Genomic DNA, 26489 nt, shown 5'->3' on the forward strand with positions numbered 1-26489 from the left:
AGATTCTTTGCATCTGAAATCAAGCCGAACCACAAGCAAAGAACTTCCTTCATGTACAGTATCGTGTGAGCTCAGCTTAATCTGTATGATTTTTTGTGAACGTCAGAATGGCGGGTGTATGGTNTTCATTTGTTACCCATTAAGACTATCCTAAATTTTCGACTTCGACGGAGTTGTGCTTAAGTGGTGGGGGCCCCCGAAAGGGGCGTTTTTTCGGTTTTACGGTTATATCTCGTAAATAACTTACCCAATCAAAAACTGGTCTTCATGACGGTTGAAGGGCATTTAATAAGACTAAATTCATATGTTTTGGACAAACCGTTCTCGTGCTTATCTTCGAAAAAGTACAAAATTACGTATAATTAATGATCCTCTCCACGTCCAATGGCTCGATACCCGCAGGATTCCAAGTTTTGAAAAGGCCGCCTCAACCAGTGTAACCCTGTCAAGGCTTACGAGCTGGATGCGCCTATCCTTGTTCGTCCCAGCCATTCGATACCGTTGCCTAATCGATGCCTGGTAACACAGAGTTGTTCAGGAGAGTGCAAGGAAGAGGTGCAGTAACCGCAGTTAAGGAATGGCTGGGACGAACAAGGATAGGTACATCCAGCTCTTAGGCCTTGATTCGGCCCTTTACAAGGCTTGGGAGCCTGCGAGTGACGAGCCATTGGACGTAGAGAGGTTCATTAATTATACGTACATTTTGTACTTTTTTGAAGATAAGCACGAGAACGATTTGTCCAAAACATATGAATTTAGTCTTATTCAATGCAGGATTAAATGCCCTTCAACCGTCATGAAGACCAGTTTTTGATAGGGTAAGTCCTTTACGCGATATAACCGTAAAACCGAAAAAACGCCCCTTTCGGGGGCCCCACCACTTAAGCACAACTCCGTCGAAGTCGAAAAAGACAATGCCGGAAATTGGCGTTTTTTTTTCTCTATTTTGTTGCAATTTCTTACAAAACTTGCGCGCAAAAAGCAAATCTAGTATGTAAATCATCAAACTTCTAACGCTCGTAACTCAGTTCAGACTGAGTTTAGAGGTATACATGTCATAGTAAGTTTGGTTTATTACACTATTTTGTAATCAAAAAACAAAGTTTGGTCGATGGCCGCGCGAAAAAAAAAAGACGCCACCTTCCATACAAATGTAGCCATTAAAACAATAAAATCTTTTGTAGGAATTATTTTCGATTTCAAATGTAATTCTATTGGCCTATTAGGCAGTTCGATTTTTTAAGTTGTTTATTTAATCAATATTGATTTCTATTATTTTCATTAAAACGTCATTAGCAGGTTAGTAACTAATAATAATGTCAGTGGTTAGTAACTAGTAGCAGGTTAGTAACTAATAACAATGTCAACCAACTGGTTGGTTACTTCATTCAATGATTAAACTTTTAACTAAGCTTTAAGTTTACTAAGGTACCTGCATGCCAAATTTCAAGCGTCTAACTTAAGCGGTTTAGATTTTTCATACAAAAGGATTTTCCCGCTAATTCCCGTGCCCGTTGGAATTTCGGGTATTCCGTTCTTAATGCACCTCTACGGTACCTAAGCTACGTCCCTTCCAAATTTCAAGTGCTAAATTTGTAAACTATGAAGGGATATGTTTAATCATTAGTATAACATTAATAGCAGGGTTACCATCTGAAATCGCCTATTATTGGCTATTTATGGCTAATAACTGCTTTTAATCCGTTACTAGCCAATTGCTATTAATCGGATTATTAGCACTTACCCATCTCTAGCCTCAAGATTCTAGATCAGGGTTTCCCAAACTATGGGTCGCGACCCAGTGGTGGGTCGCGAGCGAACATTGAGTGGGCCCTGTCTGTGGAACGACATACCACCCTACCAATCCAACCGCTTGGGTAGCGGGCGAAATTTCCTGTAGGTGGGTCCCGAGTTTGGGAACTTGTATTAGATGAGTCGTAGTAACCCAGACAACTTTGGGAACCAATGTTCTAGATAGTTAAATTTCAATATTTAGCCACTGGGCCAGGAACAATGATTGAAATTAAATCAAGTTTTGAGCGTTGTTTTCTAATACGGACCTAAAAATTGAACATTCATGTGTTGTATTTCAGAATCATATTATTACATTTACTTAATGGTGAGAACAACACCACACTGAGTCCTTGGACATGACTTGGATTATTTATTGACTTGAGTTATATCTTATATCTAAACACAGCCGCTGATTGTTGTATCAACATCGACATGCTATCGGTATCATATCAGTGACGATTGGTAATTGGTGTATTCGTATAAACTTCCCCGAATTGTATAAGCTGTAATTATTTAAACCGGATAATGTTAGTCAGAAATATTGATGATGTAAATACAATGATTAATAATTAAGATGTTACGAAAGTTTTAATATTAATAACAGATTAAAGTGTATGATTAGACGAACTGAAAGTCTTTGCAGATAAATCTTCAGGCGTACTCATGCATAATCAAGCAAAGTGTAACAAACCCAAGTCATAAAATTACTAGATTTTTTTAAAGACTACTACGAGTATAGTGAGCAATTAGAGGTAAGTATCATAAAGTAATTAAGACAACACTTAGTTCTAAGCAATTTTAGTTATAGTAATTCCATGTATGCGTGTTTGTCTTGTTGGTTGTCCTAATAAATAAAATAAAAATAAAAGTATGTATTAAAGATAACGATCAGATACATGCAATAGTAGAGGCCTATGTCCAGCAATGGACTGAGGTGGCTGATGATCATAATTATGAGTTTTGTAAAACAATATGGCAATCGCAACACTAATCAACACAATTAATAAGGCAGGTTGATGATCTCATGGTGACTAACCCTTTAATAGAGCAAATAAAATAGCAATAAAAGCAACAAATTAAGATCATAATATTTATTGAAGCACGAACAGCAATATCAAACAATACTCGCGAATGCAGACAATCGATATCGACAGATAAGACGTCCTTATCAATGATAACAGCGCTATGACTCAAAACTCCAATCGCAAACAAATTAAATACTTACTTGTACAAAGCCACTTTAAGGGAAAGATTAATTTCGTTTGCCAACGCATTTGAAGTATAAATTCCGACACTTGAAGCGAACAATGCAACTGATAAGCGATGGATTAATCGTGTCAAGAATGTCATAGTAATAGTCTCTTTAATTATGAAATATTATAAATAGTATAGGTAGTATTATATTATCTGTGGTATAGCCATATAAATCCCATAAATCGGGTTATCCTTATCGAATAACAAATGACGGAAAATCAAAATTTCGAACACTCAAAATATCGAATTTACATTTAATCGAAAATGTTCAAAATATGGAATGATCAAAATATCGAAAATCAATAATAGAGGCTTTAATTTTTCATCTTAATGTCTGCTGAACGAAGCTATCGCGTCTGATTTTTTTCATGCATTACACACTTAACTTTAGTCTCTTCTGTAGATACGTGCGAAAAATGATTGCAAAAATTTATAATAAATTAGAAATTGATAAACAATTTGTTTTTATCGCAAGACTGTTGCAAAAATGATAGGCGTGTATGTTAATAAAGTAAATGAATATTTACATTACAGTTATGACGAGTGTTAGAAAATAGCAGTAATAATTCGTAACGCGTTTGTTCCACACAGCGTGCGCGTACGGCCTCGGAGAAATTACTCACGGCGCGCATTTTTTACGCGTTATTATTTTTACTATCGCATTATGCAGCGTCAACATGATTGTACTCGCATTATACAGCAAATTGTATTGTTCACATACCTACAATAAAAGTGCGATTAATGTAAAAACAATAATAAAATTGTGCTTTCCGCAACGTAATTATAAATAGTTTTTATAAAACATAATTGATTAATAAAAATATGACTGCTGTCAAAAAAATATACTTACGAGCAAAAGTATGGAATCACGCCGTTGTGTTTAGTTCCGAGCCATCTTAAGAACTGAATGATTATGTATGTATTTATTTATAGTATCAATTTAAAGTGTAAAACATTGCCTTTAAAATGGTACCATTTTTAATTATCTTCTATTAGTAATTTACTTCTTACGATCGCTCGGAACAAGTATGGTGATTCCATACTTTTGCTCGCGAGTGTATAATAAAGCTAGAGCAAAATAATAACTTTATTTTTATTATAAATCAATTCTTATAAAAGTAGTTAACCTATCTAGAGGAATAAGGTTTTTATTAAGTTAAGGCAGACATGCCATTTAAAGTACAGACTGCGCCATCTATTGACAACACAGGAAAACAAATTTCATAACAATTGTTTGTTGTGCAAAAAAATATCATTTAACTTCGTATTACTGGTACGGATACCTACATTTGATTTTAAATAAAATGTAACAACCGCATAATTATCTATTTTATTAAGCCGGATATCATACTGACGAAAACTGATAATTTATGACAATGTAAGTGATAAAATACATTTTATCGTAATGAAATCGTAAAAGAATGTCTTGTGTTATATTTGAGAATTTTTATAATTATTATTATAATATCTAACTTTAGTTATTTGTTCAGTAAAAATGGGGTGCAGTAACTTTATAATTAACTGTTTTTCTTGACATGGAAACTTTCATCGAACTGTAACTGTTCTCACATACTCGTAATTCAAAAATGCATTAAGCGCAATATCTTATTTAATTTGAATCATTCAAAAATAATAATTCACAAAGCTCAGGGGTTAAATGACCGCGAAGTGCAAACGAAATATTGCTTCATGTTTCTGTCAAATCATCGAGTTTAATTTGTTAGTGAAAACCTAAATAATTAAGTACAGCAAAATCGCAAAAACATGAGGCATAGACTTGTCGAATCACGATGTATACGAGTTCATTATTTTTTACAGCACTAATTATTTAGTGGAATTGAATGGATCATGATTGGTTGTAAATAATATCAAAAAGTATTATCTTGGATACCAACGAATAAAAACGATGAAATAACATTATTCAAATAAAGTACCTACTGAAGACTATTAAATTGTAACTAACGCACTTTTAGCGCAAAATGCTGAGAACTTGAAATTATTATACTTACTGATATTTCAGCATTTCCTCGTATGAACATAGGTTTAGAACGTGGAAATTGCTAGATTATTATAGAATAAAAAATGTGTGATTTATTCTTAATACCCATAAATATGTAAATACGAGTAGACATTAGGTATCAACGATCAGTAACCTCGTCCCACGTGGCCATAAAATATCGCAATAGTTTTGTATGCATGGCCGGCTGATGGCATCCCATATCAAGATCTTTCTTCGCAGTTCCCCCACGCAATGGCACACAATACTTAGTTGATTTATACATTGCCTCTCTACAGCGTTTGCCTATCAGCATCTTATCTAAACCTTTAGATAAAAATATTTTGAAGTCGAATTCAATTAATCGGATTATCACACACGGCCCGACCAAGTGGGTGGTATTTATAGTTTTATTAGGCTTTGCTATGAAAATACTCGTAGATTGAGGTGAGACCACTCACGTCAACAACCTAATCAGTAGATTGAGTCAAAATTTATAGAAGAACACAGGTTTAAAATATTTTATAACAAACGTTTCTTAACATAGTGAATGCTTAAAATAATAAAATATTGACATTTCATTATTCAAGGTGGCTCTCTCTTCGCCTTTTGCTGTAACAAACCTGTCATTACCTTAAATATACATATGCATCTATCATTAGCTCATGGTCATGTCATGATGATGCGAAAAGCGAAAGGCATCATCATAACGGATTTAGTGTTACTATTTGGAATCGTGCAAGGTTTATTTCTCACCATTTGATGACTATATCAATGACACCATGTACGAGTAGGTACTTACGATTGTGCTAATTGTGCAGTACGAGTTGACAGTTTGTATTCCAGTCACGTTTTTATTGATGAAAATGGGAATCATTGATTCGAAGACGTTTCGCGGAGTACGCCCTCCGTCATATCTTATAGCTAGCTTCCTTAGCGCTTTCTCCACAACAAAGGCACGAAAGGGCCGGCCACATTACCCCACATTAGCCCGCGGTCACGGCCGCGGCCCTTTGTCGCCGCGACCTCTGGCCACCGCGAGGGAAGGGCCCTCCCTTAAACAGGGGAAACTACTGCACTAATAGTAGCGGGAAGGGAAATGGGGAAAGGTGGAGGTTATTTTAACTGAATGGCGGCCTCGTGATCGACGAAAGAAAATCTTTGTACTTGCAAGCAGGGACAACATTAGGTACTGTCATTCGAAAAGTTGAACATTTGATTTAAGGATGGATGAAGTTTTCTATTCAAGCAGTTTGGTATATTTTGTTGCAACATTGCAACAATAAATTGTCAGGAACTATGGCTTTACACATCGATCAACAGTTATACTTTTTGCCATCATTGCTGTTTCCTGCTTGCAAAATTAGAAAACACTTCAGGGATTCAGAACGCGCGGCTAAAAATACTGGTATTGTTGTGAAATAAACGATATGGCATTCAAAGATTTTATAATCACTAAAACTTTAAAAGATTACTCGTACTTATCAATAGAAATAAATTCGTATTAAAAAGTACGATTAGATTCCCTACTTCTTTGAGGCGTAACTTTTCTCTTTTTGGCAATTACTGTGCAGAGTAGGTATTTCAGTTTGAGAGTACCTTATGTGTGGACATTATAAACCTGTCTTCCCCAAGTATTGTCACTCCAATCTCGTCGCTAAGTGTAGAATTTTTTGAGTAAATATGTGATCAGTCGCTGCGGGCTCGCGGTGGCATCGCTGCCCGGGCGCCGTTGTCACGCATTATCATGTAAATCCGTGTCAAGCCTGTGTCGAAGAGCGCCGCATTGTTCGCCATCCACACGCTATGTAAATGCTTTTATGGTTGCCAGCGATTGTAGAGTTCGGGTGGTGTTATGAATAAACTTTTTTTAGGCAGGTATTTGACCACAATCGCACCTGGTGTTAAGTGGGATGCAGTCTAGGATGGTAAATAAATGCCCTGTAAGTGCCTAAACGAGTTCTAGTTATCATTGGCGGTCCCATCAATTTCATAACCTTTGATGAAACCTGAATCTGCATCTGCGCAGATTTTGTCATGTCTTCCGTACATTGTAAAACAAGGGTAATGCTTGTTTTAAGTCAGTTAAACTCTCCACTTCTAGTATTGTATTTTGGTGTCTGATTTGTACCCAACTACCTTTTTCTATTTTTTTTAACTCATAGCCTGTTTCTTGTAACATAATAAAAGGCAATAAATGTATTGAAATAACTTTTATCGAAAACTCTACCAGTCATATGGATGATATGAGCATATACAGTGACACCTCATACGGCTTTCCACAGTCAGCGGTGATTGTTTAGGATGGCATGTAAACTGTGGAGCGAGCGCCATGTGATGTGAATTCCAACATCTCCAACACAATCAAATAAGTGCGGGGTCCATTGTTCCCGGCTCTCACCGCGGCCGAAGGTTTGGAAGAAACCATGAGAAGTGGGAATTAAGTCCCTATTCATTAAGTGAATGCCACAAAAAGTTGACTAGAACATGTTAAAAAGTTAGTAAGGCATTCATGGGTTACCGTTTAATTCTTTTTTAATATTAGCATAACAATCAGTAAAAATGTGTCAAGAAGGGGCGATCCTAACTTACTGTTTTTTTATTCACAACGAGAAAGCTCTTGGCCTGCATGTCACCTGATGGAAAGTGATGATCAAGCTGAAGGTGGAAGCGAGCTTCACCCGGAATCCCCAACCACAGAGGAACTGCCTATCTTACTTCCAACTGCCGGAACACACAATGCTATTAACATTGTTGTTATGCTGACAGATTTTAGGTAAGATGGTGGTAGCTATTTTGAAGCAAAATGAAACTGGGGATGTTCCCATAATACACCTGACCCCAGTGGAGTGGTGGTCGCCGCCCCGTCTCGTGGCTAATTGCATTAGCCCAAGCGGAGCGTGACCCGCGTGGGAACGGCGGCGATCATTCATTAGGCGATGACCGCGGTGAGCTCTCGAGGTGAGACACGGTGTAATTAAAGAGATTCGTGATAGGTTGTTTACCTAGCTAGAGGAATATTTGGTTTTTTGAAACGACACCTTACGGCAACATAATTATTTGTTGTACTGCTAATGGTGACCATGATGTTGGTGAAAAAGTTCACGCAGTCAACTTTTTCAAAACATAGCTTTTAGAAAATAGAAAAAACTTTACCTATCGTCTTCTTCAAGTGGTTGCAATTTCAACCACAAAGTTGGGAAGATCGTCACAGTGTTTTAAGGCAAACAATACATTTTAAAAGTCAACAAGCTTATCAGGATTTTCACATGAACACGCTTTGAAGACAGCCCAAGCTATTTACTTAGGATGACATAAGAACGTGTGAATTGGGCACAGAAACCAACTTGATGACTTTTAGCGTGTATATGTAATCTAAGATAATGAGTTCGGATTCCATTTGGCGCTTCCGCAGTCGCCATATTGTTTTCTCCCAGAGCTCAGTCGTAACAATTCGGAAACCTGTACATGACAGAACTGATTTAAAAATCCTCGAAATGCTGAAGAGACCCGGAAGGCTCCACACAAATAAGAGTAAGTATAAATCGAGCAATTTATGTAATGGCCGACAATGGAGTTAGGCTAAAGACACACTTGCGATAAATGCCACCGCTTGCAGTGTAACGTTTTGACGCTAAATGAAAAGTAGAGCTTTCTAGACAAATTCATTAATTTATTAAAATATAATATTAAATAAGTACACACCCTAATAAAATTATACTGAATAATTATTTTAAGTTATTAAAGTCTATTAAATAAACAAAAAGGATTCGCACTTTCTCAATGCACACTCTTCCACTTTATAGCAGACTTTCCTCTTTATAATATTAGTATAGAAAAGCTATTAAGTTATTGATAAATCTGCGTCCAAGATACCTATTCTTTACGAGATAAATGAAAATGTAAATCCTGGCAAAGTGTAGCCTAAGCTTAGTGTTGGGCAACATTAGCGGGTGCGCAGGCGCAGCCCGCGGCGTGCGAAAGCGGCGAATAATGGAGACAATGCATGCGTGGTGCGGCTCGGAAGCAGGAAGCCGACCATTTATGTATTTGGTATGCCATTCGTAAAGCTTTGGGAACCTTTGTTGGAAGATTTGGTCCATGTTTGAAAAATAACATCTATTTTGAATCTCTAGATATCTCTCATTTATCTGAAATCTTGTGTTTAGCTTCTGTCTAATCTTATGATTATTGTACTCTTGGTAAGGATATCATTACATCTTCACCACGGCAAATAAGCTCTTGCACAATGTTTCCATGACAAACCGCAGTTTGCTTAGATGGAGCCGCGGGCCATTGTAACTAATTCTGAGCAGCTTTACCTATTACGGTCATGTGCACGATATCAATACATATACATTTATTTGCTTCATAATCTTAGCATACATGTAGTTACGGTGCTTAACCATAAGCAAAATATTATAGAGATGGCGAGATTGTAAGAGAATGTTAAGCTAGGCTTTTTTTTTTTTTTGGACAATTTCACACAGCGCCAGCTAGCCCCAAAGTAAGCAACTTAATGCTTGTGTTATGGGTGCTAGCTTAACGGATATACTACTTATATACTTTTTTTTAAATACATAAATATTATACATAGTCACACCCAGACCCGTCACAGAAATTAAAATTCATCATTTCAATTTCTGCCCGGCCGGGAATCGAACCCGGGACCTCTCGGCATAGTAGTCCGTTCTGAACCACTACACCAAACGGCCGACAACGACGGCTTTTTAGTAGTAGGTACACACTATATCCCTCTCCCTGGTGAAATATGAAATACTTTACAAATTATACCTAAGTTATAAGTATTAAAACTTTACGAATAATAAATACAATAAAAGCTATTTATGTACGTGTGTCTATGCTGGTGTATCTTTGTATGTAACGTGGCCAAACAATGAGATGATATTCCCAAGGGTCCACTAATGCCGTATGTGGCTAATGGGGTATGACATAACCTGCCTCATACAACATTGATCTCTTATCTAAGAAGAAAGCTCCACAGAGACCTCCGGAAATGAGGCGGGTGAACTTTGACACACTACATGAGACGGTTCTGTCATTCCGGGTAACTCACACATCGCGTGACGTTAATTTAAAGTATCCGACCAAAGGAAAATCTGTAGAAGCATACATGAATGAATGAATATTCTGAAATACAATATTCTTATTTCATTAAAACTTAAAAATAACTGATAAAATCTTTTCAGGTCATGCGATCTACAGGTTGTAATTGTATTAGCCCGAGCACTGCTTTTAAATATGAGTAAACTCTTGATTAGGTAATTTTCCTGATTGAGCTTTTAGATGAGATAAGGTTTTTGTTATTTAAGCACTTGGCGCTGGTGTATTAACTATCGTTATTCCTTTTCTGACCCGAGAAACTGCTTTCATTATTTCAATTTCATATTTTGGTAGGACTATTTCTCTGCTATTTTCTTTTGTCCTTCGACCATAGTTAGAGTTAATGATGAATGATTCTAGCAAAGTTTTTGAAAGCGTTTTGACCGGATGATTACGCAATGATAATAATGCTTAGGCTTAAATAACACACGCACATATACGCCAGTGGCGGTTATAAAAGCGATAGTGTTCTAGTTTTTTTGTTTATGTTATCATATTTTATAGTTTTCATTTCGGATTCAGAAGTGTAGAGCGTTTAATTAATTGAATACCTAGCTATGCATATTACGTCATTGCTCAAGTTTCATGGATATTAATTCTTTCAACACGACTATAAACCTGTAAGCAATGTAAGTAACTCATGTTCACAAGTTAGTGTCAGAACTTCGAAAGAAATGCGTTGTTGTTCGGTTCAGTCTTTGGAATCAAACTTATCTTTCTGCCTTTAAGATGATAAAAAGTATGTGAGATAAGTAAGGTGGACCGACTACCTGACAAATGTAACAGGAAGGCGCTGGATGCAGGCCGCTACCAACAGTGCGATGTCGAAGTCATTGGGGGAGGCCTATTTTCAGCAGTGGACGTCCTGTGGCTGAAATGATGATGGTGACGTAAGGCAGATAGTAATTTCATCGCCACGTGTCCAAATAGAAACGGAATAGAATTAAAATCTGTAAGACGGTAATAAGACATTGTCTAAATTCTTTGGCAGGCAGGTTCGGAAACGAGTAAGGCCCAGAACAGACGGTGAAACGCAACTGCAACGAAACTGCAACTGCTAGTTACTTTTGAGTTGCATCTAAGTTTCTGCCATAGCGTCCTTTGAGAGACCACACATGACGCGACCAGTTTGACTCTTTCAATTTCAGTTTTATTCATCAGAAAGTTGCAGTTTCGTTGCAGTTGCGTTTCACCGTCTGTTCTGGGCCTAAGAGGCACAGTAAGAAGTTGCAAACATAATTAGCCTTACTGTTATTGTTAATGTTGAAACATTAGCAGCGTTCCTTGACGTCTCCCAGCGTCGCGCTCCATCGCTCGCCCGCTAACGAGCATGGCGGTGATTTAAGGCGCCGGTAACTTCGCATCACACGTAACAGCACCTAATAATGTTATAATTTATACCCATCGCTGAATGTAGCGAACAGCTACCACTATGAAATATAGATTACATTGCTGAACTAATTTATTATACACTTCGGCAGAGATCCGAAGATTCATTAACGAATCCATTTAATCAAGAGTGCAGGTAGACTGCGTTGTAGCGGTCTGCCGCTCGTTCGTTCGTTCGTTTCAGCCAAATGACGTCCACTGCTGGACAAAGGCTGTGCCGCTTATTTCTCATTTATTAGGCGAAAGAGGTAAACCCTGTTAGAAATTATTTTGTAAAATTTTAGAGTTTATTTATTTATTTGATTTAAGAGTTAAACCATGAGTAAGGTTGAAAAGTATAACGTTACCGGAAGTTCCGTTTGTTTAAGGTTGCTCAATCAGTGAGGCAACAGATTTTATCATTCCCGGAAGCACTTTAAAGGATGGATACTAAATATCGACCGGAAAGGTCGAAAATTAAAACAATGTGCAGAGGATTGGAAATATCAGAATTTAGGACCCTTGCCTACTGGTCACAAACGTTGCTTCACCAGATATTAACTGCACTACATAAACTATAATTGAATGATCNTTGGCCTATTAGGCAGTTCGATTTTTTAAGTTGTTTATTTAATCAATATTGATTTCTATTATTTTCATTAAAACGTCATTAGCAGGTTAGTAACTAATAATAATGTCAGTGGTTAGTAACTAGTAGCAGGTTAGTAACTAATAACAATGTCAACCAACTGGTTGGTTACTTCATTCAATGATTAAACTTTTTATTTTTTTATATTTTCAAAATAAAAATTATTTAAAAATATCCCTAGTATATTCCTAGTTATTATGAGTATTAATTAACATATTATTCTCGTATTGAAAGCGGTTAATAACTTCATAAAATAACATCAAAGACTTGAAAGATCACCTACCGAAAATTCAAAATTTCCAAAGCTTGCTACATGCAAAGCGGCACCCAACGGCACAAGAATTGTATGTCATCTTGATCGCCATGTATGGTGCAATAGCTCATGTGAGTACCAGCCCTTCAGTTCTATTCAGTTAAAAAAAAATCCACTTTAAGTGTTTCTTTCCATACAAAAAAAAATAAAATATTTTTTTTCTCACACATGGAGCTACTCATACCCTTCATACTATATTAGTAAAACAAAGGGAGGTATACTAAACACAATACATATTTTTATTTATTAATTTCTGACATTAAGTTTCTATGGTATGGGAGCTTCATTTTCAGACCACTGTGCGTCGCACAGTTGCGACAGCAATATAATTACGCGCGAGCGATAAGGATAGGTAACTCGGGGTCATTAGACAAAATTCTACGTGCTCGGCGACCAGACTATGTATAGTAAATGATAACGTATTTAAAATAATGATAAATGGCTCAGCAAGGAAGATCGGGAAGTTACCTGTGTCAGTGCTGTTCCGTGAGCTATTGTGCCTTGCGAACAGCTCCCCCGGCTTGAACTCGTCATCCGACGACGAGCCCGCGTCCAACAGCCGCGCCAGCGCCGCGCCGGGGACCGGGCTCGGCGCCGCCACGGTACTGGGGGCCGGGGCAGGCGCGGGCGCAGATGAGTCCTCCGGCTCCGATATGTGCACGAAGCTCAGCCCGTACTGGTGTCAAAGAGATATGAATTGGAAATGAAAGAAAGAAAGATACATTTATTACAATGGACATCACACAAATACAGGCAATTACATAGACATGACAGTGGCACATAATAATGGAAGAAGAAAAAAAAAAAAAAAAAAAACAAGAGTAAACTGAGCAGTGCCACCCATTCACCAACAAGATGCCCACTGCAACAGGACCCCACTCAGCATATGCCGTGGCCCACGGTGACGAAGGCCACGGCGCTGGTTTTCAGTGTAAATGAACAGCTAAAATAATGTCAAGATGTAGTCCGGCACACTGAAGTACTAATATTGAGAAGATTAGGTAGTATGTTAACACTAGCGACCGGTAAACCTACTCATTTGAAGCATCTTGAACTTGCAGATGTTTATCTTAAGCTGTACTTTGACTGCACAGTTTTCACTCACTTTCAACTGTAGTATTAAACTCAAATTTAAAGCAGTTTGCAGTTCTCTAAGCACTTTAATTCCTACGATTTTAGCTTTTACCACAAAGATTTATACATAAGGCAGCTGAATACAACCCACCTTGCAGTGCTTGTTGTAGGGCTGCGAGCACACGAGGCGCACGCGGTCCCAGCGCTGCGCGCGCGCGGCGGCCAGCTGCGAGCCGCTGAAGGAGCGCACGCGCTCCACGCCCGCGTCCTTGCGCGACTCCGCCGGCGATAAAAATACGCAGCTCGGCACCAGCACCTGCTCAAACAATGTGCTATAGATGACCCACGCTGAACTGTCCCACCAAACTCAAAGACAGGGGGGCGCTACCATCGTTCAAATACATGGTTTCGAACATGGCAGAAATCAGAACCAGCGATCCGGTATTGACGGTGGCGCCCCGCTATCAATGTCATGGATAGCACAGTTCAGTATTTTGGAACTACATATATCACAATTATCACAAACTGACAGATGATGCTCAAAAAAAGAGAATACTTATTAATTTTACACGTTGAACGCCACGCTCGCCGGTGAGTCTCAAACAATTAGATTTCTCTTGAGTCTCTGTAGTTGTTTTTTTTGTTTACTATAACAGGCACAATGTTTTTCAACCTTTTTCATGACACGACCCCTGTATGAAAAAATATTTCGTGACCCCCTGACCATTCCCTTTTTAACAGACTTCAACAAAAGGATGAGGTTCTCAATTCGGTTAGTTTTTTTTTCATGCATTTTATAATATTACTAGCTTTCCGCCCGCGGCTTCGCCCGCGTGGAATTTTGTCTGTCACAGAAAAACTTTATCGCGCGCGTCCCTGTTTCAAAAACCGGGATAAAAACTATCCTATGTTCTTTCCCGGGACTCAAACTATCTCTATGCCAAATTTCATCAAAATCGGTTGCGAGGTTTAAGCGGGAAAGCGTGACAGACAGACAGACAGACAGAGTTACTTTCGCATTTATAATATTAGTTGGGATAAAGATGTTGTAGGAACCGAATATTTCAATTCATTACATTTATGCATTTGCATAACTAGATTTCGGATAAATCTAACTTTATAACTTTACTGTTTTTTTTACTGATGTAGTTTTTATGTTCTCTCATGACCCCCCATTGGGTCGCGACCTGCAGGTTGTAAAACACTGATGTAGCATGTTAATTTACAATACAATTTTTCAATGCTGCTGTTTAATGGACATTCAATAGTAAGCACTGACTTGAAAAGGTTCATTTGGTTTCTCCGAGCGCCCCACCAGCACCTCCACCAGGGCAGCGTGATGGGCTCCAATATGTACTGCAGAAATCTGTGGGGTGCAAACATTAATAATTAATTATTATTATTAATTATTAATGTACGCGTTGCTCTCTCCTACGTGATTTAGAATTTTAATTGTTGAAAGATTTTAGGTTGGTAATAATATTTTTAGTATGTTTTGTAAATATGCTAACCTTGACAGCTCGCGGAAGCTGGAGGACGACGGAGCACGACGGCTCCCCTTTCGCGCACAACCAGCGCTTCTTGCTCACGTCCCATGCTAGCAGGTTACTCGCCGGATTATCCTGATTACACCAAGAACAACATTTTATGTAGGAATTTCAAATGCTCACATAATTTTTGTAAGACAATCATTAAATCATTCGTGAACATACCGGATCCTCACTGCTAAAACTAACAATGTAATCAATTTTTACACGAGGCATAATATTATCATTGATTTGGTGGAAAGCAACGTTACGCACTCGATAAATTAAGTAGTTTTTAATAAAATAAATCGCGCCGCGCGCCGGTGTTTTATTTGGCACGAATTTTGACAGGTATATTTGTCACCTGTCAGTCAAAATTTTTATACCTTTTTGCAGGAATAAAGCAAAGGTCAGTACGCATACGCAACACAGCCAAGTCAAGTGTTTATTTCCTTAGTTAAAGTAATGATGAAACTGATATCCAAGATATTCCTCTCTTTTCCTTGAGTTTTGGTAAAGATGTGGTGCTAAAACTGAGATTTCTTGAAAGAATTTGAAAGCTTGTAGCACTGTTTTAATTTGCACCATCAAAAACACCTTAAATTGGTCGTGTAACGAGAGTTGAGACAAAAGCAAAGAGGATTTGTAAGTAATGACCATAAACCTCAGCCCTCTTACCGTGAGGCCATAAAACCGTCATAAAATGAAGTCTTGGCTGTACAGCTTAGTGCCTTTGCCTTTTCCTCTGAAAGGAGAGAATAAAAAAAGTACTTTGACAAGAAGAGTGAAAAAAAAAAACAAATTTGAAGGGATGCTTTGTTGTTACAAATTTTAATAAATAAAAATGTTGAATGTTCAATGTCTAATATCATCAAATTCTTTTAAGATAATTTAATTAAAAAATCTCTGTCATAACGAGGAGAATAATGGATTCAAAAGTGTGTAGAGTTTGCCTTAGCAAATCAACTGCAACTTCAGTGTTCGATGTCCGAGAAGGCCTCCAGCACAGTGTAAAAATTATGCGATGTGTTCCTATCAGCATAGAAGAAGGTGATGGCCTACCAAGTGCTATATGCGATGTTTGCGTGAATGATTTGACCGTCGCATACAACTTCATTTTAAAATGTGAGGCGACGGACAGAGTGCTGCGGCTGGTGGGATACGACGACTACCCAAATCCCGAGGCCGACGCCGAAGACAGAGAGGAGTTCGATATCAGCGGAGAAGAGGTCAACTTCGTATTGGAAAATGAATATAACGGCGGCATAGAATCCGATGATATTGTAAAACAAGAGTACCTAGACGAAAATCAAACTAACTACGAATATGAAAATAAAACAAACCAAGAGAAAAAGGTCCACAACAATGTGAATTTCAAAACTAAAAAGAAAAACAAGCGGTCCAAGTCGGGACCCCTGCAGTGCGTCATCTGCGGCCAGATCACGGCGAGCCGCTCGGCCATGGAGACACACATGCGCACCCATACCGGAGAGATGCCCTACAAATGTCAAGGCTGCAGCAAGAGATTCAGGACCAAAGGCTCGCTCTCCAGACACTTTGAAACCCGCCACGGACAAAGAGAAAGGAAATTCACCTGTGAAACATGCGGAAGCAGCTTTTATAGAAAAAATGACATTATAATTCACATGCGAGTACACACGGACGAAAGACCATACTCCTGTCCATATTGTCCCAAAAGTTTCCGTCAAGTCACGTCTCTGATTCGTCACAAACGCGTTCACACAGGAGAAAAGCCTTACGGGTGTCCTATTTGTGGAAAAAAATTCGCAGACAGCAATCTCGTGAAGAAACATCAATCGGTACACAGCGATGAAAAGAAATATACTTGTCAATTATGTAACAAATCCATGAAAAGTAGAAACGCTCTCAACTCCCATATGCGCCGACACACTAATGAGAAACAGCTGGTATGTAGTTTCTGTGGATCTACATTTTCATTGAAAGGTAATTTGAAAATTCACATAAGGAGAGTGCATTCGGAAAGATCCGGCCAGTGCACCGTCTGCTTGAAGACGTTCTCCGACCTGGAGGTGCACATGCGCAAGCACACGGGCGAGCGGCCCTTCCTGTGCAAGCTGTGCAACCAGAACTACGCCACCAAGAGGAGCTTGTCCCACCACATGGCGTTTAAGCATGATAACGCTACAAAATTCAAATGCTCCATAGGGGAGTGCACTCGCACCTTCCCGACCGCAATGATGCTGGAGTTCCACCTGCTGAAGCAGCACACCAACAGCACGCCCTACGTGTGCCGGCACTGCGCGCGCGGCTTCTACCGCGCCAGCGACCTGTCGCGCCATCTGCGCGTCAGCCACATGGAGCCCCAGGCCAAGGTGCCATTGAAACCTCTTGATGTGGTGCAATAGAATACAACATTGTTCCTGTAATTCAAATATTTATGTCACTTCCCTGAACTGCTAGTCATAGTTTTTAAAATATATTTATGTTACTACCTATAGCTTATTTTATTTAGCAACGTAAATATTGTATTTAAGTTATCATTATCATCTACAGTGCTGAAAATTAATAAATTGATAAGTGCCTACCCACTTCTTCAGTTTAAATAAAAAAAAGTTAACTTAGAATTAAATAGTAGTCTCAAAGGGCTAAAAAAGCATAGCCGATACTGTAACAAACTAATAATGAATTTTATGGCTTCATTACAATCCCGACAGCTTGGGTCGAAACTATCCCTCTTTTCCTGTTGGACGGAAGGGGGAACAACAGACCCTCTGAAACCCAATAGCGCGTAAATCCTCTCGCAAGTTTCAAACGCGCGCCATGATGAGCCGTCGGCAAAACGGTCGCTGGTCGGTAAAGCAGCGCCAGGTGTCGTGAGGTGTTATGCCCCTTTCTCTTTTCAATGTGCAGCGTTATCAGGCTCTCTCGCTCCCGCGCCAATTAGCCGCGCGAGGTGAGTGATACGCGCCGGCCGAGAGGACGTTAGCCCGCGACCGCCCTCCGGAGCGCACGTACGTCGCAATCGGCGCACAACCGTGGCAGGTGTCGGTGCCGTGATGTGCAAACCGTGAAACAGTTCTCCATATGTGCTCGCCTTTAACTTCCTTCCTGCTCGGATAGTCGGATTCGAAATTGGAATTTCACTATGGGTGAAGTGAGTACAGTTTTTGTTTTATTGCGGGTAGGTTTGGAATGCGAGCGTGCTCCAGTTAAGATCGGCCGCTCGTAGTCCTGCGATTGTGATCTGTGGGTTCGTAGGTCATCGGCATGGCTGGCCGCGCTCGCGAGCGGGCGCAGCGGCGCTGGTGCAGTCGCGGGTCGGCGCTCGCGTGCCCCTCGGATCAATTAGCGCTTTCTTCGCGAGAGAATAATGGTGTTCGAGTTTGGGAATGTGTGCCGATACCGAAGCCCAGTAGAAAGCTCGCGAGACGGCCGCATCGGTAAAATCGAGATTAGCGGAGTACTGTTATACATCATCTGATAACGCGCCCAGCGATAGTTTTTATCATCGATATTGTTTTTTTTTTATTTATTGCTATCGAATCAAACGTTCAATAACAAACGTGGCTATAATGTCTTATCTAGAATGGAAATTAACTTCATATCCGTTAATAACATGATATTATCAGGTGATTCTATAAATGATAAATGGGTTATTATTTGGAAAGGATCGAAATAGACGAAATCCTGTAGGTACACACGATAAGAAGGTAGATTCATAATCACCGTGAATCGGTATAAGCGAGTCCGTTGAATATGTCAGGGCACCCATGTCCCATATTGGGCAGCTTGCTCGAAGCCAGGCGGCCCGCGCTGACCGCCGCGCGGTATCTGCATACGTCACTGCGGTGCGTAGGTCACATAGCGTGGCCTGCGGTGACCTCTTTCTTTATGATGAAATGCTACATGCATAGCTACTGCGGATATGGCATAATAGGCACTTTACCTACCCACATACTCTAACGTGACTGCAGATCTGTTGAAAAATGTATGGAATGCAGTTTTCTCACCATGTTCATGCCGTGTGCTAAATTCTATAAAATATGATGTGGAAGCGACGATAATTTATTGTACCTACCTCAACTGTGTAGGTACTATGGATTTATAAAGTTCATGTAGAGTTATTATCTTGGAATGGCATTATACACGTCGATGATAACGTTTCTTTATGAACCAATCAATAAAACTGATATTAAAACAGGTGACTTCATCAACTACAAGGTATCTATCTACCTACTTACATTTATACAACGTGTCCCAAAATTCAACGATAAGCCGGCGCCGCAGGGTGGACATAGTCATGACAACTTTAGGAAAAATAAGAAAAAAAATCTATCTCAATTATTATTTAAGTTACACAATAAATAATGAAATTCGTCGAAAATTGACACCCCTTATGACATTTTACAATACCACGGCCACAATTTTTCAAATACTTCTGTTTTTTTTGTTTGTATCGGCAATTTAAGTAGTGCTGCTGTCCTCTCCAATTCTTAAAACCCTCAGAATCCCTGCAGTTTTTACACAAAAGTTAATCAAAATATGATATTACCTTAAAATTTTGAACGATTTTTAATTTCACTCCACTTTGACTCGCCGTTTTGTAATAAAACAGTATGAACACTACTGCGGCAAGTTTATTATAAAGTTGACGCAACTATCCAAGATTCCAAAATGGTATAATACTCTAAGAAAACTAGTCGCAAAAAAGATATGCGTACCATTTTTACAAGCACTTCGCTTGTTAGTTAGTATGGGATAAATCTTGCAATTAAATTTAAAACCAGTTCTCCTCAACCAATTGAGCTGAAATTTGGTTTACTTATGTAAGTACGATGACAATGCAATATTATGGTATCATTGAGCTGGATTTTTTTTACAAAACGACGAGTCAAAGTGGAGTGAAAGTAAAAATCGTTTAAAATTTTAAGGAAATATCATATTTTGATTAACTTTTGTGTAAAAACTGCAAGGATTCTGGGGGTTTTAAGAATTGGAGTGGACAGCAGCACTACTTAAGTTGCCAATACAAACAAAAAAACAGATGTATTTGAAAAATTGTAGTCGTGGTGATGTAAAATATCATAAGGGGTGTCAATTTTCGACGAATTTCATAATTTATTGTGTAACTTAAAAAATAATTGAGATAGATTTTTTTTCTTATTTTTCCTAAAGTAGTCATGACTATGTCCATCCTGCGGCGCCGGCTTATCCTTGAATTTTGGGACACGTTGTATATTGATAAAAATGTTTTATTTTACATTAAGTAATTTTTATTTTTTACAATAAATTGTTCCAAGTTCCAATTAAGTACAGCAGTTAAACTTTAAATCCTCGTGCTCATCACACTTTGTTCCGACAGGGATTGAACTAAACTTGTAATCGAACCTTATGGAATATAATCGCTCTTGTAAACCACTAGGTCATAAGGTTGATTACTTATATTTCTTTAGTTTCGAAAGATTCACAAAAACAAAGACCAAAGTATTTCTGCGAATTTTTTCTTAAAGCAAATACTATGTTCCGGATAGATGATTCACAGATGGCTGAACAAACACGATATAGTCATACACAAGTGTTGTGAGTAAATAATTTAAATTAATGGTTAACTTTTACGACCTGCAGACTGCAGTGCTATTACCAACACAGTAATCCACTGCAATAAATAAAAGGTTGAAGTTGTAGATTTAAGTACTGAAAATACTTAAAACCTATGAAAACCTTTGGAAAACAAGTAACACGAGTGATTTAAGTATTGTTACTACTAATCTAATCGTAAACTAAAGTAATTTAACTGCCGTTACTTAGGTAAACTTGTGATTATCGGTGAAAAATATCTTTATTGTAGACAAATTATCGTAAATTAGACGTTTTAAGTATTTTTAGATGCCATATTAGCATTCTAATCTAGTCCCTATGTATAAATAAACTTTGCGAAACATTACATTATCCGGCGCTACTAATTAAATTCACTCATACGTGTAAGCTATAAATCTGAAAAACTTGTTCACTTTGAGCTAGATATATCGGCCGCCTAAGGTCAATATTTATAACTATACCTACTCGTTACTCATAATATGTTGGCAACACATGTAACGTATCGTAATCGTAATCCGCTGCCACGAGCACAGCCATGCCGACTCAAGCGCAAGTTAATGCATTGTCTGCAGTTTATATTTTTTTGATTATGCCATAATATTTACTCGTATACATTAAATTGCCCTAACAAGGAGGTAATCCTTATAATCTATAATATAAAAATGAATCGCAAAATGTGTTGGTAAGCGCATAACTCAACAACGCCTGGACCAATTTTACCAATTCTTTTTTTAAAATGTTTGTTGAAGTCCAAGGATGGTTTTTACAGCGAGAAAAGTTTGAATAATTTCCGGGTAAACCCTAAAAAACTCGAAACTTCACCCGTAAGGGTAAAACGGGGTCCACGCGTACGAAGTCGCGGGCGGCCGCTAGTATGATCATGAAATCAATTAAAATACCTTAACTAATATTAGTTTTTCTTCTGTTTCAGTCGCTGTTAAAAGAGGATCCCCTCTCCAGGATCCAAAGAGAGATCATAGAAGTGACAGAGAGAGAACGAGAGTTCAAAGAGGGTCATTTTAGAATAAACCGTCTTATGTCGGAGTCTACCATCGACGTCAACAAACAGAACGGTCACGTCAACGGAGACGATGACCACAAGCCGCAGAAAACCCTCAACAGGGCGGTGTCCACGTCGCACCTCATGGGGCCCGTGACGCCCTCGCCGCCGCCGGCCGCCTCCGTCCTCAACACCAATGGCTACACGCGCCGCTTCACGCCGCAGACGGGGACCAAGGGAATCATGCAACGGTTCATTGCGAACAAAGGCAAACTACCCGCCACCTCTCCTGTCGGCGGCCCAGTACCCATGGCCTCGTCCCCGGTCGTGCCTCTAGCCCCGCCTCTGACGTTCCCGACATCGCCCGTCATCGCCCCGGCCATCGTCAGTCCCGCCGTGATCACCCGCACGCCGGAAGGCAAACCTGTCCGAAAGGGTTACGTGCCCGTTGAGGAAAAAATACAAAAGGAACTCAGAGACATGAAAGACAGAGAGCATGAACTGAAACGCATGAGAAAGAAACAAAAGCCGTTCGACATCGAGTTGAGCGACAATGAAACCAGCTCCGAGTCCGAGGATGAGGAAATTCCGCTGCCTGGAAAACTGAAGGCGACCAAATCTATCGGAGAATTATACGAGGCCCTGAATGACGAGCTCCGGTCGCCGTCGCCGCGGAACAGCTCGGGCCACGAGTCCATCGGCAGCCTGAAGCCGGCCAAGTCGCTGGCGGAGCTGTGCGAGCTCAGCCCCGGCCAGGAGTTCCTCGCGCCCAGCTCCACGCGGCTCATCGCGCAGTGGGAGTCCATCATACAACAGAAACAGGAAGCCGGCGCCGCTTAAATTGTAACAGTTTGAGAAGACGTGATGGTTCAATATGTGTGGGCGTGTAACGCCAAAAAACTCAGTACGTGTAACGTCGCGTGATCGATTGTAGCGGGGTTTAATGTGTGTCAGCGGATTCGGATATGTTACGCGAGAACTCGATACCTGTGGCCGGCGGACTGAGACGCGTCGCGGGGCGCTCGCGTCTCGCGACGTTTTACTTTCGAAGAAAACATGAGTGGCACCTATCCACATGAAAGTGTATCATTTCGGTATTTCAAGTGCCCGAACAAGTTAAGTTCGGCCGATCGATTTCTTTCGCCGATCGATTGTGGGGCAATTAATTTTCTCCAGATTGCGAACAATGCAAATGATGGTTATCCGTAACAGCAATTATCTCGTGCATGCGCGCCGTTGGAAAGCGGCCGATACTCGATGCGAACTCGTCTCCCAAGTGTGAGTAAAATAGTTTCTTCCTATTGTTTAGCGTCACTCCTCTGCGCTGAAAAACTTAATGTGTTTTTTGCGGTGGCGCCGCTTTCCCGGCGCGTACGGCACCGCGCGCCCGCGCCGCTGCACGCTGGGAACGCGCCACCTCCGAGTACAAACGCGAGCTCGCGGCGTCATCTCAAGTGCACCGTTTCCTAATTCGCCACGGATCGTTATTGTTTGCTGTTTCGCCGAGCGTGTTATTAAAAGCTTGTTAAACGGGCAACGTTCGCTATGAGTAAATTTTTGATAAACTTCATCGCGTTCAGGCGCACTTACGTCTCTATCGACGACTGAACGTTGCGAGGCGATGCTAATTATATCCCACATGTTTAAACTTTATCTGCTGCATTTATTTCCCCCGTGGTCGTAGATGTAATAATATTATTTTTTTATATGTTTACAAATGTAATTTTGAGGATTGTCGAAGGAAAGACGCGTGAGTTCGAACTTTCGGGACTAAAATCGGAGCTGGACTTCGAGTAGTTCAATATTACAATTTGTACTTAATTAGTTTTTAATGTTCATAAATGGAAGAGTGTATGTAGTTGCGAAATAATTAGATGAAAATCGTCACTGAAATGTAGAAGTGTCAAATAGTTGTGCCTTAAGTGCCCGAAGGGTGCGGCCGCGGTCTGCAGGCGCGGCGGGATGAGAAGCTATGACAATTTTATAGTTAACTTATAGTGCCTAACAAAATAAAATATGTCACTATTTCTGTGTATAAATATTTATTACACATTCTATTTACTATTTTCTTTAGCATAATAATAAATTAGTCAATTATCTGTTAAATGTCGTTTAGAGCAAACTATACATAATAATTTGAGATTGATAGCGTTAATTGTTGCAATATTTTTTACTTGTAGGTATTAAGTTTGTTTCTTTGTAAAAAGTGCCAGGTGGATTATCTATACACATAACTTATTCTGAAATGCCTTGTGAATGTGATGAACTGAATACAATTCCTATACAAATCGTTTCTATTCTGCTTAGGAGCTCTGTCAAAATAATATTGTGATATGAAAATTGCCTTAAAATATTTGTTAGAGTTGAAATATTGTAAATTAGATGGCTATTTATTCAGAATGTTTACTCGCGCTCTGCTCGCGAGGTGTTAATTATAATAAGGTTTTCGCAATAAATACTTTGTCAAACGAAACGCTTTGGTTGTTATTGACTCACCCACGCAGTATGCTGAATTTCACCTTTGGTCTTTGTTAGTTCGTTGACATTTTTAAAGGTTTAGCGTGTTTGGGGAAAATGCTAGGGATATCAACCTACACTTTTCTTGGACTTGTACGTTTTGCCTTACAATAAATAGCTCGTATGGTCTATTATTTGTAAAGGTTAAAGTGCTTACACATGATTAATGAGTTAATAAAATTATTTCCTATAGGCACAAAGAAATGAAAGAATCTGCTATTTTCTTGTAGGTACCCCGCAGCATCTTGCAGCAGTACCTAAATTAATTTCAAACAAAACATAATACACGTAAATTACACATTTTATTGCCGACGGAAACATTTCGCCTGACGAACTGATTGTTTAACCGCAGAATATATAGCTTTAATAAGTTTCGATATTTATTATCCTACGCCCCGAACTAATTCTACCGGCTTTAAGTCCTATTTATTTTACAGCAAAAGTTTATATTCCCACAAATAACTAAAATAGTGTATAAGGTAATTTTAGAGATAGAATATACTGTGCCAATTTCAAATTACTTTCAAAATATTCAAGTCCCAAGATGTATTTCAAGGATTTGCGTTCGGTAAAGCCACTTGATCTTCGACCTCCTCGAAAATTCGTAATAATCGACAATAGATAATTGTTATTCACAACTTTGAAGTAAACAATCGCATTGCATCAGCGGCCAATATTCATAACTGCTCTTGTTGTGGTCCGTCAATGGTTTCGCAACCATTGTCTGGAAATAGATAGCAGTTTTGTTTTCAATAAAATAATTCATGATAATGGAAACAATGGTATTCGGCACTGAGAACTATATTCTAGTTCCTTTAATGACCATTGCAATATTGCATAGATCACTGGGCGTAGTTTACTCGCAGTAAGTTGCTGTTATGATCCGAATAATATTTGCAACTGGGAGCGGTTGAAGGACAGTATTGTTTGAATTTATTCATAATAACAGACAGTGAAATCGAAGAATTATTATATACTATTTACTGAGGGAGCAGTAAAAATACATATTATTATTATTAGTAATAAACTTAGCAGGTATTATCAGAAGTTGCTATTAGAAACTACTAATAATCTCAATTTAAAAATTATAACTGGCTGATTTAAAGCCTCGCTTATTTATGTTCGTGTCCAAAATTACGTTGATCTAGTTAACTTTTTATGACCTGCATTCTTCTGCACCCACGGCAGATGGAAAGAGAAACTATCCCAATAATGGGCGGCATTAGCCGGGTATCTGCGCACTAGCGCGTTGTTTCGCAAGGCGCCCACGCCGCGGACCGGTCGCATAGCTGGACCACTCTGGAACTATGTCCTAGCTGGATTGCTGGTGCTATTTTTATTGCGATTTCTGTAGCACGTTATGCTCTCTTTGTTCTTCGGTGTTATTTTAATTATACCTTGATTAAATACATGTATTAATTAGGATGTTCGTCCACCATTGCAAGTTAGTTACACGATCTTTGAGACCCTAATAGGAGGTCATAGCAATGACAGCGTCACCCTTTGGTAGTCGTAAACAACCCATGGGGGTAGGCATACCTAAAGACCATAATGACACAAGTTATTTTAAGTAAGTACCTAATAACCTTGTACGCCCGAGTGTAGCGGATTACATAATCAAGAGTTTAGGAAAAGATGCGGGCTCAAGTCTCGACTTGGGCGAGTTGTTTTATTGTATTGTATTATGTAACAAACATCTCAAACCGGTAGTCGCGTATAGCTGAAGTGATATATCCTCGTCCTGCGCGTTCAGGCAACAATGGCTGCGCGGGCGCCGGCGCTGAATGTCAAGAGCGCGCACCCGGTCACCTTGGCGCCGCGCCGCTGCCTATACAACTTACTGAGAAATGGTCTACTTTCTTGAGATGTTTTATTTATTTATTTATAATCTGCTTGAAGTCTCACAGAAAGTTATTGTTATATGTTATTTTATTTATCTATGCTACAATAGGCGATTTATTAAATACACAATAACGACCGTTAAGATGGCAACGGGTCACTGGGGTTAGTCATTCTAGACTCTATTACTAGAGTTTCAACATTGTTTTTTTATTTAGATATTGTCGGCAAATAGCCCCGGATAAATAAGTAAATAAACTGTGACGTTGTACATTACTCAAGATCTTTTTGTAGCCTACGAGTGATTTACTAAAATGGCGGCTGCATTACGTTCACTTAAGCGACGAAGCCTTTCTCAACGCATCCAAAACAAAATGAAACACGTCTAATTGCAGACGCCGCAATTGGCCAGTCAGCTCAGACAAAAGTCTAGAATATTTCGACACAACGCGCAC

At 39.3% G+C, this 26489-nt stretch overlaps 3 protein-coding genes across 3 annotated transcripts in view; 2 read left to right on the forward strand and 1 right to left on the reverse strand.

The window, feature by feature from the left end:
* The window catches only part of LOC114352915 (DNA repair protein XRCC1-like), a 16115-nt gene extending 655 nt beyond the window's left edge, over positions 1 to 15460 (reverse strand). Inside the window, exons 1-5 of the mRNA XM_028304680.1 lie at positions 15285 to 15460; positions 15084 to 15194; positions 14852 to 14938; positions 13724 to 13888; positions 12967 to 13174 (exon numbers count right to left, since the gene is read on the reverse strand). Of these exons, the coding sequence (XP_028160481.1) occupies positions 12967 to 13174; positions 13724 to 13888; positions 14852 to 14938; positions 15084 to 15194; positions 15285 to 15335 (622 nt within the window). The 5' untranslated portion in view covers positions 15336 to 15460. The remainder of the gene's footprint in view (positions 1 to 12966; positions 13175 to 13723; positions 13889 to 14851; positions 14939 to 15083; positions 15195 to 15284) is intronic.
* A 449-nt stretch (positions 15461 to 15909) lies between these two features.
* Positions 15910 to 17568, forward strand: LOC114352935 (gastrula zinc finger protein XlCGF57.1). Its single transcript, XM_028304699.1, has one exon. It carries the CDS (start codon positions 16025 to 16027, stop codon positions 17483 to 17485), a length of 1461 nt encoding a protein of 486 aa, XP_028160500.1. The 5' UTR covers positions 15910 to 16024; the 3' UTR covers positions 17486 to 17568.
* A 435-nt stretch (positions 17569 to 18003) lies between these two features.
* On the forward strand, positions 18004 to 24151 carry mdu (mitotic spindle positioning protein meduse). Its single transcript, XM_028304687.1, has 2 exons — positions 18004 to 18234; positions 21610 to 24151. The coding sequence occupies exons 1-2, from the start codon at positions 18226 to 18228 to the stop codon at positions 22516 to 22518; spliced, it is 918 nt and encodes a 305-aa protein (XP_028160488.1). The 5' UTR covers positions 18004 to 18225; the 3' UTR covers positions 22519 to 24151.
* The last annotated feature ends 2338 nt before the right edge of the window (positions 24152 to 26489 follow it).

The sequence above is a fragment of the Ostrinia furnacalis genome, unplaced genomic scaffold (genome assembly GCF_004193835.3).
Source record: "Ostrinia furnacalis isolate ACB-3 unplaced genomic scaffold, ASM419383v2 OfSCF1480, whole genome shotgun sequence".
Classification (NCBI taxonomy): domain Eukaryota; kingdom Metazoa; phylum Arthropoda; class Insecta; order Lepidoptera; family Crambidae; genus Ostrinia; species Ostrinia furnacalis.

Excerpts from the sequence above, each read along its gene's own strand:
- LOC114352935 (XM_028304699.1), top strand. The coding sequence starts at position 16,025 with ATGGATTCAAAAGTGTGTAGAGTTTGCCTTAGCAAATCAACTGCAACT.